This window comes from Ctenopharyngodon idella, chromosome 19 (genome assembly GCF_019924925.1).
Source record: "Ctenopharyngodon idella isolate HZGC_01 chromosome 19, HZGC01, whole genome shotgun sequence".
NCBI classification, from domain to species: domain Eukaryota; kingdom Metazoa; phylum Chordata; class Actinopteri; order Cypriniformes; family Xenocyprididae; genus Ctenopharyngodon; species Ctenopharyngodon idella.
This window is the reverse complement of record NC_067238.1, coordinates 27383070-27401246: the sequence shown is the minus strand read 5'-3', so window position 1 is coordinate 27401246 and position 18177 is coordinate 27383070. Positions and strand designations below refer to the sequence as shown.

Sequence of the window (18177 nt, the reverse complement as noted above, 5' to 3'; positions counted from 1 at the left end):
CACTGAGTCCGAAATTTTCGTGTGTTTTTTCGTATTCGCCATTCTAAAAATTCGTCACGCACAGAAACCTTACATACTGAGCCTGATGCGTATTAATTAATCCGTTGCGAAAAAATTTGCAAAACAATACAAAATGGAGTCTTCAAGCAGTGAGGATGATTTGGTTGTCCCCTGTCCTCTTAAAAAGAGAAAAAGAAAGAGGAAATATTAGGTCCATCCAATCCTGAGATTGCGTAGAGAGGAAGGACAGTTCCACCTCCTTATTAAGGAGCTGCGGGATTATCCCAAACAATTCAAAGTTTATTTAAGGATGTCAGTGGCTCAGTTTGAGGCTTTGCTTTTCTGCCACAATCTGTCTTTATATGCCATCTCTTTGTATTACGCACTTTGTTTGTCATACAGTACTTTGTGCTGCGAGACGAAGTAGATCAACTTGTCAGGCGCCATTCTGGATTTTGCCGTTCGCTTGTATGGTTGCTCTGAATTGTCAAAACACCTTTCAAAATCGTTGCTACGGATGCGAAAAACACCGAAAATTTAACCCGATCCGAATTTTTTTATGACGGACGAAAAGTTTCGGAGGCATTGTGTAAACGTGATTGACACAACTTGAGGTCATATTCATTTTTTAACGTGTGAAAATTTCGGACGAGAATTTTGAACTCAGTGTGCAAGGACCCTAACAATGGGTTTGAAAGGGTTTACCGTATCAGTTTGAGCCCGAGTTCTTATCATTTGGAAGTGCATGCAAAGTGGATTTGCTTTCACAGCACAGAAAACAGCATCTCCTCGACAGGCTGGCATTATTCAAATTTGTTACACACCTACGTAGGCTGATGACTTGTTTCAGTTCAGAATCAGTTCTTTCTTTTAGGAGACAATAACTCCATTTAATCTTTGAAACTTTGTAGACCTTTTACATTCAAAAACAGCTATATTACACACTACATGAAAGGTAATATCTGAAAAAAGCATAATAAGGGGACTTTAACAATAACAACAATGATCAAATTGGTTTGACTTGTGACCTCTGTGCTTCCATAGTGCCCACCAGATGCTCCCAAGAGTCGACGAGCTGCAGAGAACCAGGTGGAGTTTGTGCCCAATCCCTTCTCTGAGGTAAATTATTCTTAATCTTGTGCAGTTAAAACCTGTTTAGCCAAAAACAGGTTGTAGAAATGTTAATATTGAAATACAGCACATAAACTCATTTGTTTGCAACAAGATCTCTCAATGCTGCACTTGAACATGAGCCACTGAAAGTGTGCAAGGGCCTCTAATGAATAGATCTTACAGAAATTAAGAGAGGGTTTGTTAGTTCTTGAATGTGGGATCTGATCTTGAGATGGTTTGAAGTGTTTGAAGACACAAGTTCTTGCTCTCAGTGGGAGCCATTAAGGGGGCGTACAAACAGGATGCATTCATAAGCAACAAGAATGCAGTGGAATGGAATATGTTGAAGAGGCCTCTAGAAACTGAATTATTCGTATTCAACACCATTTTAAAAAAGCAACACAGATACACAATGATCAAAGACATCCATCAAATGCATTTGTACATATTAACCAATAATTAAAAATGGTGCAAACAGAACAAATCCCATGTGTATGCCTTCTAAAGCCCAGAGAGGTGATCTTTCTAGAATAGGTTTACCAGGTTTACCCTTTAGGCAAATATGCTAATAATATACTAATGTGCAGCATCCAGTTGAGTTTTTTTGTACATTTCCCCTGTTAGAACACATGAATGGTTCATCCCAGCAGCATTACAGCACATAAATAGATGAAGAGATGAGATGAAGATGTGATGTAGGCTGATAAATATTTCTCACCCTCATATATTCAACATAAAATGACACAGTTAGTGGCCATTAAGCATCCCACTATCAGGCAGCTGAATGAGCTCTTCTGTAGAAACTGGAAATGAACGTAAATTCTTATGAACAATGCCCAGTGGGCTGTAGCAGTGCTGAAATCAAACATTCTCTGCTTCCACTGCTTTTTAAAAAAAAAAATAATAATTATATTTTTTCCTATTTTTAGTGGGAATTTTGCATGCTAACTGAATTGTTGGCCCTCATCTCCAGTTTAAGATGTGTTCTCACTGTATTTATGTGCATTTTATTTTATTATTATTATTTTTTTTTGATAAAATGTATAGTTTTTAAGGCTTGGTAAGCAAAAACTGCACAGATCGTAGAATCACATTTTAAAAAATTATTATATTATATTATATATAGGGCTGTCCCTGACTAAAGATTTTAGTTGACTATTAGACGTTCATTTAAGCCATTAGTCAACTAGTCGCATGTTTATGATATTAATTTAAATACTTAAGTATAAACTGGGGGGGAGGTGGCATCGGAAAATGGTTTGAGTCTCAGGGCTGAGAAAGAATATTATATGTAACATTGCCATCACTGTTCTACATTACAGAGAGATACTTAACCATAAGCCTTTAAAAATATGTATTTAGCATTCAAGTGCAAGCATGAAGCTTGCCGCAGTGCACCTGCAAAGGTAGTAATTATAAATGTCTCGGAAAAAACAGAAAGGAGACTTCCTGAACATTTTACTAATTTATTAATAAACTCAGTGTTGACTGAAAGATGAAGTTGACGATGCTGACTCATCTCTATAGACAGTTAAGTTAAACATGTCATGCCGAAATCGCGGTACTAATTTAGCTTCCACACTCTGCATGAACACTTGGATAGGCGCCTAATAATAGCGCATATTTGTCATTCAGTACATTCTATATCTTTCATCCCATTTAAATAAATTTTAATCTATGTATGTTTGCATGTCAAAATTTGGCCAACTAAGTTTCTTCTCGTCGACTAACATTTGATCGACTATTATAATACTACTAATACTAATATTAGTAATACATTCTTTCTCAAACATATGAAAAATGTCTTTTTTTTTAAAACTTGACTTTTGATTTTATAAAAAAAGACACTTTGGCATTTGGCTAAATACCTCCTCAAGTGTTCCAAGGAAAAAGAACAATTATATTGGTTAGGAGGAGCATAGTGGTGAGTAAATGATAGAGTTTTCATTTTGGATGAACTATCCCTTTAAAACAATCCTTCTGCTGGCCAACCATACACTATAAACAAAGCTCTACCAAAGTTGCATGACATAGAGCTAAAGTTTGCATCAGCAGCAATGAGTAAACGCAATTTCACTGACCACATCGCATCATTCTACGTTTGTGTCTCTACTTTCTCCAGGAATAACCTTAGTTCAGTCTTTTCCAGATAACAAAAACTTCTACTTAGACCATGTATTTGGATGCTATTTTCCCTGAAAAAAAACAGTTCATCAGCAGTTTCTCAATGATGTTGGTGTGGGCTGTTCTTGTTGTTTCTCCTGGCAGCAGTGAGTCATGATCATTAGCAGGGCTAATAAAAAGCTGGTTGGTGAAGGTACTTCAGCTTGTCTCCAACTAGTCGCATATCTTCTCCACTTGCCACGTGTATTGTTTGGTATACACTCACACATGCAACATAATTACATCCAGAGGGCTCTGTATTAGAGCCAAACACACTCAAAGCAGCTTGTTACATCCACACATAGTTACACATGCACCAATATGTAGTTGTTCTTAAACTCCCACTTTTTGTGGAAAAAACATCTCGACATGAATCACTCTCAGAGTCGCAAGAACAGTAGAACATTTGAGGTGGAAATTATATAACTACAGTAGTTTGATCTTGTGGTGTAAAAGCTCTTAATCTCTGCTGCCATACTGACAGAGGAATTAGCTCCATTGGTACACATTAGATGTATCACTTTGTGTGCTTTCATGCCACGTCCTGTCTCAGTATTTACTCATTTCATCCCTCTGAGCAGCACTAACAAATTAATGTTTGACCATGCCAGCCAAATTGAGCAATTGTCTGAATTTAGACAGCATGGCACGATTTATACACTACGGGAATCATTTTCTAAATTAGTATTCTAAAGGCATTTCAAATCAGTTAACCATTAATTATTGGCTTATTTCTGCTTATTTATCCTTCAAATGTTTGATAAGTTGTAAATAATAATATGTCCATAATATATGTTCAGTTAAAGGGACAGTTCACCCTAAGATGAATATTATTAAGGGCATACAGCATTAGAACAACACCAGGGTGAGTAAATGATGACTTAATTTTCATTTCAGGCCATGTCGCCACACTAATATGTTTACGTTTGAAAACGCTTCTTTTTCTCTCAGTTTTGGCCTTCTGTCCACACTAAGACAGCGTTTTTGTCAAGGAAAATGGAGCTTTTTGAAAACACTCTCCAAAGTGGATAAATTTGAAAATGCTGTTTTCATGTTGTAGTGTGGATGTTGAAAACTGAGGTATTTGCAAACGATGACGCATGTTTAGTCATGTGACACAAATTGTACCCATAGATATCTATAGTTATACCGAGCCTGCATTTTTGTGCCTGCTATTTACTGTAACAGTGTTGCTCGATATAAATGCTCATCCATGATGACAGTTGCATTTTAAACCCGTTTTGTGTGCAACCTGGGCGCAACGGTGAGTGATGTGTTCGTGCCAGAAGAATAGCATGAGAACTTTATAATATTTGCTTTCTCTGCATCATCTCATGAGTTTTTAGTATGTTATACTCATGCGCAGTAAGGGGATTTAAGCGTTTTCAGGCGTTTCAGTGTAGATGAGCAACTTTTTTAACAGGTTTGAAAACGCTAGTGTGGATGGGGAGCGTTTTTAAATGAAAACTCAGTTTTTAAATGTCTCCAGATTAATGTAGACGTAGCCTTAGGGTGAACTATTCCTATAATTATTAATTACCAATTTGTTAAAGCTTAACTACTGCATAAATAATGGATGATATGCCTTTACTATGTGTTCAGTTAATCATTAACTAATGGTGTGTTAATATTTAAAGGATTAGTTCACTTCTGAATGAAAATTTCCTGATAATGTACTCACCTCCATGTCATCCAAGATGTTCATGTCTTACTTTTTTCAGTCGAAAAGAAATTAAGGTTTTTGAGAAAAACATTCCAAGATTAAACTCCATAAAGTGAACTTCAGTGGGGTTCACTGGGTGGAAGGTCCAAATTGCAGTTTCGGTCCAAATTGCAGTGCGATCCCAGACAATGAATAAGGGTCTTATCTAGCGAAACAATCGGTCATTTTCTAAAAAAAATAAAAAATTATATACTTTTTAACCACAAATGCTTATCTTGCATTAGCTCTGCGATCCGCACACATGACGTAATCACGTTACAAAGGTCACGTTACCGATCCAGTGTCTACAAAGCGAACGTGCAAAGATTAAGCCAAATGCCCTTTGCAAAAAAAGGTAAAACAACAATATCGGACGATGTCAAAGTTGGAGGAGAAAAGTTTTTCACCCTATATACCGCGGTACTTCCGCCTACGTCACGCGTGACCTTTCAACGTAATGCATGGCGCATCGCAGAGCGGTGCAAGACAAGCATTTGTGGTTAAAAAGTATATAATTTTTTTTTTAAAATGATCGTTTCGCTAGATAAGACCCTTATTCCTCTCCTGGGATCGCGTAGAGCTCTTTAAAGCTGCACTGAAACTGCAATTTGGACCTTCAACCCGTTGAACCCCACTGAAGTCCACCATATGGAGAAAAATCCTGGAATATTTTCCTCAAAAACCTTAATTTATTTTCAACTGAAGAAAGAAAGACATGAACATCTTGGATGACATGGGGGTGAGTAAATTATCAGGAAATTTTTATTCTGAAGTGAACTAATCCTTTAACTACAGTATAATTATAGACCTGTAAAATAAAATGTTACAATTCAATAAATTGCAGTTGCATTATTTAAAAAAAAAAAAAAAAAAAACTGCCATGTTTTGCCTACGTGTGCATGAGATCATGCACAAATTATGGTATTTGTGTGTATGTGTGTGTTTGTGTTAAATCGAGGAATTCTTCCATATACAGTCTTAACCAGATAGACCACAGCTGTGAGCTTAAGCTCAGCACACACATACTTCCAGCCTTTTCCTTTAAAAGAATAAAAATACAAAAAAAAAAAAAAAAAAATCACACATGCTCCAATGTTTCCCCTGACCCAGGTTACTGTCTTGTAGCATAGCAGTCTGTGTTTTACGACAGACTGTAATGTGTTCCAGGCTGTGTTGGACGCTGCTAGCATTAGCCTACTTCTGCATTAACCCCTTCCTCCTACCCAGATCCTCAAACCACCCCGCATTAAAGTCCCTTAAAAGCACAGCGTTCTTATGTCATCACATTCTTTTTCCAATGAGCTCACCATCAGGGAGAAATTCATGAGCTGAGAGCTGCACGGCTACAGCTAAACAAAGTTTCCTGCATTATTCATGCGTTCATTCCACTAGGGTTTTGGAACAGGTCATCATAATTCTCTTCCATCTTGTGCAAGCCTGTAGCTATATGGACACTATGTCCATTTCGTGTTCTCTGCGGAACCCTGTTTTTAGTGTTTGTGTGTGCATGTATGCGCTCTCAGCAATTTCTAAGCTGGATCTCATGGTATGACTGGAGATTAGGTACTGAGCACTTTTCTTCCATACTCTTTTTTTAATGATTTCTCCTTCCTTTTCATGCCTATCCAGTCTGATCAGCCTTCCTTATGCTGTGTTTGCTTTCCCTGCTCGGACATGACTCAAGTATTTACTTTCACATCTGCTCCACAAACACATCTTTTGTTTTTCTGTCTGTGGCTAATGTTCTCTTTCAAATCATGTCCCTCCTCACTGCACTTCCCCCTCTCTTTTCCTGCCAGTTCTCTTCCCCATTTGCACTCTTTCATAAGAGTCTCATTCACTGTTGATCGTACAGACAATATGACAATACAAACAGATCTATATAAAGCAAACACTTGAGTGCGCCAACATCAGGCAGAACTTTGTAAGATAAGAATGAGGAGTGAGAGATGGTGTTTTACATACATAGGCATTGCTAGACCCTTTTTAGGGGGCTTCTGTCTTTCTTTTCTGCCCCCCCCTAAAAATCTGTGATTGTAATCTCTCTTTATGTTTCCTGAAACTGCAGCAGCAGTAAGATGACTAAAGTTATTTCATTCCGAATTCTCTTTGAATCAGTTATTAAAAACCTCTAATGTCGGCATGAAATGGAAATTCACCATATCTATTTTCTACATGCATCATGTTGATCTTATTATAAACAATTCATCCATGCCTATGTGTCTTTTTATTATTATTATTTGTGCTCGTAATTTTTAATTAAAATGTCATAACTCGATCTTAAGGTGAGACGACTTCTCTCTGGTGACATAGTTATTTAGTCTGTTTAAACTCCACCCCTTTCTTATAGTTAAAGGGATAGTTCACCCAAAAATGAAAATTTATCCCATAATTCACTCACCCTCAAGCCATCCTAGGTGTAAATGACTTTTTTCTTTCAGTCAAACACAATAAGAGTTATATTTAAAAATATTATGGCTCTTCTAAGCTTTATAATGGGAGGGATGGTGCCATTTTTCTTTGAAGCCCAAAAAAAGCACATCCATCCATCATAAAAGTAATCCATACGGCTCCAGGGGGTTAATAAAGGCCTTCCGAAGTGAAGCGATGCGTTTTTGTAAGAGAAATATCCATAATTATAACTTTATAAACTCTAATTACTCGCTTCTGGTAATGTCTGCACATTCACGAGAGAGTCGAGTTCCGGCGTATGACGTAAACGTAGCATAAGCTTAGGTGAGAGAAGATGCCTCTCGCGGTTCAAACAAACTCAAGCTCCTCCAACATTTCTCTTTAAACATTCTAGTTTTAGACTTCTAATTCATGACCAGTGTTTTGTTTTGCTCTATCCACTGCGCTTCCGCGTGTGTCAATATGTCATGTGTCGGGTTAGAGGTCACTCTTCCCCCGGAACTAGACTCGCGTACGATCGTTACCGGAAGCTAACAAGCTCACAATGACATCTGCTTGAACTTGTTTTTTATTTTAAAATTTAAATTACTATTAGTCTCCCTTTGCTCCAAATGATGTCCAAGGTGAAACTGTTTTTCTCACTAGGCAATTATATATTGGTTATGAAAACTGCCATTGTGTTTCAAAAATCTGATCTTTTTTGTCCATTTCTTTGTTTTTATGTTCTATAGGCAATCCTCGGATCCAAGGAACTGGCAGAAAAAGTAAGTTATTTGAATTAAGTCAGCTGGCAAATTAGTTGTTTCTATTTGCCATGAACAGACCATTCCAATTATGAAGCTCCAAACTTGACAAAAAGAAGCGCGGCCCCAGCAGATTCCACCCAATAGCTAGAAATGCACTTTAATTTGTAAGTAAACTGCTGCATGCGGAGTTGCCGTGGGAAGAACATTGACACTGACCCTGACAAACACATGAGATCATTAACTACTGATAGAAGATCATATTGTGTGATAACACTCCTGGATCTCGAGATACTTTTGCTTGCTAAATGTGCTTCCCTGGCACAATACAAGAATACCGCCCATGTTTCGTACACAAAACTTCTGTTAGTTTGACACCTTTCGCCCTCTCTGCACCCACTCAACACTCATCTTTTATGACTCATAGAGAAAAGGTATTACCTGCTTTCAAATAAATTGCAAAGCCTGAAAATACCAGTATTTGAGTGGGATGCAAGTGGGGCTTTTGTGGTTTTGGCATGATTCACAGAGCTAAGCAATGGGTCAATTGCCCTGTCCCAAATTGTTGTAGATTCGTGTTGTTATTGTAAACTAAAATAAAATATAAGATGAAAAAAATAAAATAAATAGAAACCTTTCCTTGACAGCTAACTGAAATATTACTAAAAGTATAAATAAAATAAAAAAGCTATATAGAAATATTCAATAAAAAACTAATAAGTACTATTAATATTATATGAGTAATACTAAAATAATAAAAAGAAAAGGGAGGAATAATCTATCTAATAAAAGCACAAATCAATGTTACAATGAGGCACTTACAATGGAAGTAAACCATTTTTGGAGTATTTCAAAGCAGAAATCTGAAGCTTATGTTATCAAATCTTTTACATTAATTCTTCAGTTAAATCTAAAGTTGTTCTTATCTTTTTCACAGCCATTTTAGGCTTTTAGCTGTTGCAAAAAAAAAAAAAAAAGTTGTAAAATTGGATGTAACTTTACACAGAAAAGTATATGATTATTATTATTATTATTTTTTTTTTTTTTTTTTTTAAATCACAAAATTAAAGGGTTAGTTCATCCAAAAATTCTGTCATTTAATAGGTTGTTTGCACATGACGTCATTGCTGTACGCGAAATGCGGCTGGAGGGCAAGGAGTGATTTTTCTATATAGGAATCCTATCACAAACTCAAAATTCCTATGTTTTGCGTCGTTTATGGTTGCTCAAATCTATCAAACCGAGAAACCAAAATGAGCTTTTATCGTTTACGTATATGGTTATTTAACTTTAAAAGTTGTCACCTTTTATAGCGTTTTGCATCTGCTGATACTGAAATTAATATGGATACCTGCTTACCTTTTTTGTTTTTGACTTGGTTAAATATTCACATTCTTCATGCTATCGTTTGCAGGGAAAAGAAGAAATTTTACCCCATTGCATGATCATTTGATGTTTTCACTTCAGTTTTGTAGAATTCCGTTTACAATGTTGATCTGGTTACCGTGAAAACAGTGTCACACGCTGCTGCTTCAGCCATCATATGGTAGAAAATGTCCAAATAAAAAAAAATGTGTACAACAAGCTGACAGAAGTCGATCCATTTCTTTGTTGGAAGGGTGTAAATGTAACTGTAGTTTTAATGTTTTCTTTGTAAATATTTACTTTCCCATATGACCACGGAGGAGAATCGGAGGGGCATTCAGCGGACAGACACCCTTTTTTACAGTCTATGACAGACATCGACACTGTATTTTTTTATTTTTTTTTATTTCAACAAATGACAACCAAAACCAAACCCATAGAAGCTTGTGAACAGTTTTGAAGTGGCTGCGTGCAAGTTATACTCATTCACAAGCTGAGTGAGAGTCATACTCGCAAATGTAATGTTAATTATGAAACCAAACAAAATACAACACTTTCAAAAACACTCAGCTATGTGATTATTTTATTGAGTGATAGGGAGTGTGACTATACTATTCAATCAGTGACTATACAGCGTCTCCCCGTCACTACCTCAACCTGCTTCCCTTAGTGTGTTTTTACACGTAGAAAAGGCAAAAATTGTATTACACCGTCCAGTTTTTTCCCTGAACGATGATGTGAGCTCCTGTTGCAATTCTCGATTCAGCATAAATGACCTACAATGGCGACATTTTTCACAATCACGACAGAAAATCAAAAATACTGCCCTAACTTCACTAGCAGAAAGGCAGCGCGATATAAACAAACCAGACTAGAACTGAACATGGCGTGACCGCAGCTTCACATTCTCTATATCTACCTCCTCGATGGCAGTCAAGTCTTTCAGTTCAGTAGAAAAATCACTCCTCTTCATAACATAAGATTCACGTCCAACATATGTTGTGATTTTCTGTTTATACCTTTCTAAACCAGCACAGTATGGACTTTTCCCCATCTCTTCCATTCTAATTTTCACTGCTTGCCCTACACATTAATTTCACGCGTCACCAGAACCACGTGATTGCAAACAACCCTTCGCCGGGAGTTTGATTGACAGGCGATCTAACCAATCATAACGCCGAATCCGCCATTTTGTCCGACAAAGCAGTCAGGGGAGTTAGTAGATTAATGTCGGTGGACTTGTGTGTACAAAAATGGTGTGTAACTAAAGGGGGCGGGTCTTTGTGAACAGTCAATTACTCTCCCTCATGTCGTTCCAAACCCATAAGACTTTCGTTATTCTTAAGAATTAAGAATGCAAATGAAGATGAAATCTGAGAGATTTCTGTCACTCCATAGACAGCCTACGCAATTGAAACTTTGACACTTCAAAAAGTTCATAAAGAGATCGTAAAACTTATCCATGTATTGACCGGTTTAGTCCAAATTTTCTGAAAAGACTTTATCAGATTGAATTTAGGCTTTTATTCACATATAAGCATTCATCAACTCGCACATCAGTTGTGGTAAATAGAAGCTCAAGCATGTTTGCTTGACATGCAAGAACCAATAAGGTTCATTCTCGTGTTACACAGCACGTTTGAGCTTCTGCAAGAGGTTTGTTTTCACGTGTGAAGCAGGTTCGGTTGAGCTTTTATTTATGTTTGCTGATCAATGTTTATATGTGAATAAAAGCCTAAATGATATCTCTTCATCATAAAAAGTGATCGAGTATCTTCAGAAAAATTGGACTAAACCGCTCAATTCATATGGATTATTTTAACGATCTCTTTATGAACTTTTTGAAGCGTTGAAGTGGTAGTCGCGTAGCTGTCTATGTGTAACGGAAGCCAGCTAATCGCTGTGCGAGTAAACCTCACTCCTCTGATCTCAAGAGATGCTCTAGCGACTTGTGTTAGAGGTTGCAGCCTTTAGCCTCCTTGTTAGAGCGTCCGACTCCCATGCCAGAGACTCAGGTTCGAGGCCCGCGCAGAGCAGGGCGAGTAGGACCTGGGTAGAGGGGTTACATATGGAGGAACAGAAAGCTCTCAGATTTCATCAAAAAGATCTTCATTTGAGTTCCGAAGATGAACGAAAGTCTTATGGGTTTGGAACGACATTAGGGTAATTAATGAATTTTTAGCTACATCTTGTGACTATAGCTAATGTTTAAACAGTGAGCATTTTAACGTTAACGGATTGGCCCCATTTACTTCATGTTCAATTACAGTGCCTCACTGTAACCCACATTTTACAGAAAAGAAAGGACAAGTTGAAATTAAATTGTGATGATCAATATTATGCCACGAATGCTGCTGATTGAGCTTAACTTTTATTGAACCAACCCAGAATATTCTTCTATTGCAAATATCATCATGTTGCTTTCTTCTGTGTGCACCTCTGGAAAGAATGAATCAGCCCAATGCGTCAGCCAACTGTTCTCAGAGCTGCGGCACAGAGACGGGCCTCTTCTTTCTTACCTTACCACATCAATGCGTGTTAACCGCCTGTTGGCTGAGCAGGACTCGACGGTTGTAGATTTTGTTTTAATTGTGCTCTTCCGCTAAAAACTAACAGTTATTTATTAGTATTTCACTTCCAGTGCCCCTCTCCATAATAGCTGTGCAGCTGGATTTGGTGAACATTGCTGTGAGGAGTCTTCTGTTCTTATTGATCTTTGTCTCCCGTGAGAGAACCGCGGCAAGCTGAAATGACACGCAGTAGTGGTCCTTGTGCGCACGCCCCCGATTCTGCACTCCCATGCTGATTAACGTTATGTTGCACTGCCACCCGCAGGCCAATGTATGTTACAACGTCAAAGGCAAAGCTGGATGAGAGTAGAGTGGAGCGAAATACTATATCAAAATCATACTTGTCATGGATAGGAACAACCGGGTTTTCTCTTTTTTTCAGTGTGCAGGCTGTGTACTGCTCAGTGAGGAATCGAGTGTGGGTATTCACATTCAGTTCGTCGTGTGCAGCATGTATAATGGCTATGTTTATAGGCAGCAGGATTTGCATGCATGAGTGTGCATGAGTGCTGCGTGCACTGTTATCACGCCCTTGGAAAGAGATGCATTTACGTCTTTGAAAAATCTGGCAAGGATTTATGATGCTTGTAAAGTATGAATGTTTAAAGGTTGGCCAGACTTTCTGCTACTTTGGAGGAACTTTATGAGAAGCAGCTATCAATGCACTTACAAAGCCACATGCACTCACTGTGTAGTGTTCTTAATGCATTTTGCATTGCCAGATTAGATTTTTTGTGCAGTGCCAGATATTTTTGCACAGTGTCAAGGACTGATCAAGGCTTTCACCACCACGTCACATGCTCTGTTCCAAATTTGCATGTACGAAATTGAAATCTTAGCACTGTCTTTTTCACAGGGGGTTCATGTGATCTTATGTTATATGCATGCAGTACATTGAATTCTTTAATGTATATTGCAGGTTATCCAAGAGGGCTATACGGGTCAGTCAGGCCTCAAAGGAGAGAAGGGAGACCGGGTAAGGAATGTCAATCTTTGAACAAGTATGTTTGTCTGCAAAATCCTACTCTCTGTCCAGGCTTGCTGGGAATAAATGATTACAGCGCTGTTTATTTTGGCATATTATACAAATGCCTCATTAGGAGCTAGCTTCTGTGCCAGTGATCCAGCTTGGCCAACTACTCAACTTTCATTATTACTGGCATTATCTCTTAATATATTAATAACATTAATGAAAAACCCTGCATTTAGACAATATTAAGTGTCTTCAGGATGTGGACTGATATGAAGCATTTCAAAAGCAAGACTGTTGCTGTATAAGTATATGTGATATTGTTTCTTAAATTGTTCATATAAAATGTTTGATTTCACAGGGTTTGGACTGTACTGGTGCTGGAGTTCCTGGACGAGTGAGTCAATATGGTTTTTGCATGGAAAATAACCTTTCTGGCACAGACTGGTCCTTAGTTATGAATAAACTGTCCTGTTTTAAAGTAAATATATATATACAGTGCTTAAAATTAACACTAAGTACCAAATGCGAGTACAAAGCGGTGTTGGCGAGTATATGAAAAAGTGTTTGAACATGAACGTGAACAAATGTGAATGATGCTCGGGGCAGTGTTGCATTGTCACGAAAGTTTAAGCCTTGCCAATTTAAATATTCAAGCTCAAGAAAACGCAAAAGGGAACTCAGTTCGTTACTCACTGTGTGGGGAGTTTTCTGTGTGCAAACATCTGAAGCGCGCGCCCAGAAAGCCGCGTCTCAGGCAGCTCGCAAATTCTGAATTGAGCTATTTTTCACGTCTTCTTGCACTTGAACAGACATACTCGAGCAAAATTGTCAAAATCCCCATCTTGGCAAGTATCCTTCTAAACATAGTCAGTTTTGTCTTAAAGGTGCAGTGTGTAAATTTTAGTGGCATCTATCAGTGAGGTTGCGAATTGCAACCAACGGCGCTCACCCCTCTCTTTCGAAGCACATAGAAAAGCTACGGTGCCTGACACAGGACAAAGATGTCGTCGTCTAAAACAGCAGAGAGTAAAAACACCAACAAAGAAGAAGAAGAACAACATAGTGATGAAACGCACTCTGCAGTTTGTCCGTTTAGGGCTACTGTAGAAACATGCCGGTGCAAAATGGCAACTTAAAGTGTAAGGGGGTATGTAGATAGAAATGGCTCATTCTAAGGTAATAAAAACATAATGGTTCATTATGTAAGGTCTTTATACACCACTGAAAACATAGTTATGTATATTATATTGCATTTCTGTCAATAGATCCTCCTAAAATTTACACAGTGCACCTTTAAGTGAATGTAAAGTTAATAAATAAAATGCATGTGTAACAGTAGATTGTATCTGTGCTCTTAAAGTGACAGCAGCCTAATAAACCTTCTGATGTCTGTGTTTTTAATGTTAATCAAACAACAAAAGACAAAAAACAATCACTTATTGCTCTTGACTGAATAACTTTTGTAACTTTAATAAGGATTAATCTATGTTTTATGGTTTCATGTTTTCTGGTAAAACAATGGTGTGGGTAAAACAATGGTTTTGCAGGTGTGGCAAAAAGTTAGTTTTAGGTCCTGTATATATACACTGTAGATATATTAGATTATCAGCATAGCAAATTGAGCTAAATTTGCATGAGTCTTAGTATTATTTTAGCATTGTTTCCAGGTTTAAATTAGATAATCAATCCTAGATTTTCTTTGTGGTCTCAGATGTTTGGACTCCACGGAATGTGAATTAGTTGTTTGGGTGACATCCTGTATCTGTGTGTTTTAGTGCTTAGAAGGTGCTAAAGGAGCGAAAGGAGAGAAGGGAGAGTCGGTAAGTGTGTGCGCCAACCTTGTCTTTTAGAGAGAGATGGGCGATCGAATTTTTGTTCAACAGGATTCACTGAGGCAGAGGGGATATCTTGATACTATTTCTGGCTATTGATTCACCCATTTCTCATTCTCTTATGTTTCAGGGTCTGGCTGCCAACTGGGGGGAAGCAATAGGAGTGAAGGTAAAGGAAGACAGCACCTTGTTGGTATGATGTGTATGTGTGTTAGAGCTTGTCACTTACTTCTCTCTCCATTTCTGTCTGTCTGTCTCTCTCATATACGTACTCAGGGGGACAAAGGGCAGAAAGGAGAAACCGGAGCCCCCGGAAGTCCAGGCACAGATGTTAGTGACTACAATTTGAAACATGCTCATATTTATGCCCTACTTTAAGTACATTGTATATGCACATGCCTCTAAAATCCCCTCCTTCAGACACGTTAAAATATTTCAGTGTCTCGCTGCAGGAGCGTATTCGAAAAATCATGAACGATTATGTAATCTATCGCATGCACACTATGTCTCTGTGCACATATTTTCATTTTACAAGGATGTAAGAGTCTTTTCCTTTTATATTGTTTAAAGTGGCTCCATATATTTAGAGTGCTCTTCTGCGAAAAGCATTATGTATTAGACTCTTACCCATATACTCACTGCTGCCTTTTTTTCATTAGATATCTCTTTGGGTGTTAAATCTTCTTAATGCTGCATAGATTACATAAGCCAACAAAGAGCCACAAATCAATGCAGCCTCATTGATTCTTTTAAATGGAGAGTCGGGTCGTATTATGCTTAATCTTTTCTATTCCGTATACAAAGCATGCTAAGGGGATGGCAAATATGGCCGAGCCGGCTAATGCATACTTGGAATTTGCGTTTAAACTGTTTATCTAAACCTCAAGTCATCGGTGAACTGACTTGTTTGATTCCTGTTGGAGGGTTGTTATGTAAGCATTGTGATAGTGCTAATGCCAGTGTTTGAGATGAACTCAAGCTAATGATCTTTTATTGGTCTTGGCTGTCATAGGGTCGAGCTAATCCTATTTGTGTGGTGGGCCCTAAAGGACAAAAGGTAAAATGGACTGATCCTCTTGGGATTCATTTAACGATTTTCTGGGATACTATAAATGAACTCTAGTTTTGTGGTATCATTATCTTTAGTGCTTGTTATGCACAGCCAGTGTTTCTCAGCTCTGATTAATTCACAGGGTGTTCCTGGTGTAGTCGGACCAGAGGGGCTTGCAGGGGAACCAGGCCGCCCAGGCCTTCCCGGACTGCCCGGGGTTGGGATACCAGGACCACCGGTAGGAATATATTAATCATTTAAATGCAGTCTTTCTAGACAATTTTAAGATTTCAAAGTTTTGTTTTAATACCTTTTAAAGTTACACATTTTTGGATGTATTCTCTAGTGTATTGTTTTTGAGTTTACTGGATAGAAATCCAAAAATAGTGTTGAATTGCAAAAATAGGAAAGTCCTGCAAGGGTCCTATTTGGTAAAACCTGCACCCGCCCCACATCTGCATTACTTAACAGAACACCCAACCCGTTATCCAACAGCAGCACTAATTTAATTCCGTACCCGACCCGACCCGTTTGACATAAAGACTGCGACCTGAACTGCACCCGCATTAAATCTACTACATCAGGTAAACAAAAATGGTTTATTTTGTCATGTAACACAAGCAATCAAACCAACATTAGGCATTCAAACTTGTATCCGTCATGTAAACAATACAAAACTTTTGCCTACATCATGTGAACAATCTGCTCATACAGACATTTTGAACAAAAGAACATAGCCAAATATGAGCCTTTACTGTCGTATAATAGCCTATCGGGATATTTTAGCAGATTCATTCATGCTTTTAAATGTGGTTTTCTCTCCTGAAACTCTGCAGTGTAAATGTGGCCGTTGGTCCTCTTAACAGCATGAAAAATAAAACTTTTATTCAAATTATGAATAGATTATACACAAGCAAATAGCGCTTCCTTTATAATGACTGAAGCTGTCAATCACTTCAGTTGCAGCTCGATTGGCTACAATGCTCAACGCTGCAAATCGAGTTTTAATTAGAAATGTTTGATGGTGTGGTAAGAAATCGAGTCCCCCTGGGAATCGGGTCTCCTTTAGGACCCAGAGTGATCCCATTGATTCAATGGACTTTTAATGGGTTGTATTTTTAGCGTCTGATTTTAATTTCTGCAAAATTACGTCATGATTTATATTGTTTAAAATGTGTTAAAATGACCATTAATGTCCTTTAAATTACATGGATCATATACTAGTATATAACTGAAGCCATAGGTTGTGAAATCAAGCATTTCTCGTTCTTACTGTTTTTTTAGTTAGCTTATGTACTAGCATAGCATACATCTACCCAATTAGCCTGCTAGCTTAGCTTTAATTATATTGGGTGCGGGGGGGGTACTCGATTTCTCATGACAGTGGTCTTCAGACTACAGGGCGTGAACACAAATAAGCATGGGACTGTTTGAAAGCAGCTGCCTATCAGTGGGTACCGAATTGAGTCGAAATAGTCTTGGCTATTGGACCTGCAGTCCGCCCATGTCTATTGATTCCCGACCTGCACCTGCTCCGCAAATGACAACGTAAATATTATTCCACCTATTACATCAAATATTAGTGGTTCATCATGATAATCTTCACAAATGAACACAACATTTATGAATTTTGAAGCATAAATAAAATCGGCAGAAGTCAAAAGCTAAACGTAGAGGACATTACAGATGTATTTTTTATCGTAAGATAAAACGTGAAAATATATGACCTTATGTTCACCACAGACCTTATTTCAGGCATTTAACCAAAAACCATTGACTTCAGGACAATGGAACCAGAAGTGCTAAAATGCTAACTCGTTTCTGGGTCTACAAAAATACGTCATCCCTGCACCATTCTATAGTGTGCAGTATACAGTAATCAGTACCTAAACAGTTGTCTTTTTCTCACAGGGGCCCCCTGGTGGACCTCCAGGATCTAAAGGGGAGAAAGTATGTTTACCATTATATACTAGTGTATCTGTTGTTTTTATTATTGTATTATCTGTTTTCTTGCTTTGACCCCAAAGTGATGAAGATTTTAGCATATTTTTAATGTAAACATAAAATTAGCTTTCTCGATATGTCTCTTGCAATGTCCTATGTGCTAATAACAAAACATTCCGTACATGTCTAGGGGAATTCTGGAACACCTGGTGAAGACGGAAAGCCTGGAGAACCTGTAAGTGCATTTTTTCTTATTTTGACCTATAGAGAGATGTCAATGTGAAATGATGGTGTGTGCTGAATTGCTAA

The 18177-nt window shown here is 37.9% G+C and overlaps 1 protein-coding gene across 1 annotated transcript in view; it reads left to right on the top strand.

Moving 5' to 3' along the window:
* col16a1 (collagen, type XVI, alpha 1) overlaps positions 1-18177 on the top strand; it is an 80498-nt gene that overhangs the window by 22787 nt on the left and 39534 nt on the right. The window contains 12 exon segments of the mRNA XM_051872744.1: positions 1045-1119; positions 8122-8154; positions 12451-12486; positions 12988-13044; positions 13400-13435; positions 14817-14861; positions 15004-15042; positions 15150-15203; positions 15886-15930; positions 16067-16162; positions 17836-17874; positions 18059-18103. Of these exon segments, the coding sequence (XP_051728704.1) occupies positions 1045-1119; positions 8122-8154; positions 12451-12486; positions 12988-13044; positions 13400-13435; positions 14817-14861; positions 15004-15042; positions 15150-15203; positions 15886-15930; positions 16067-16162; positions 17836-17874; positions 18059-18103 (600 nt within the window).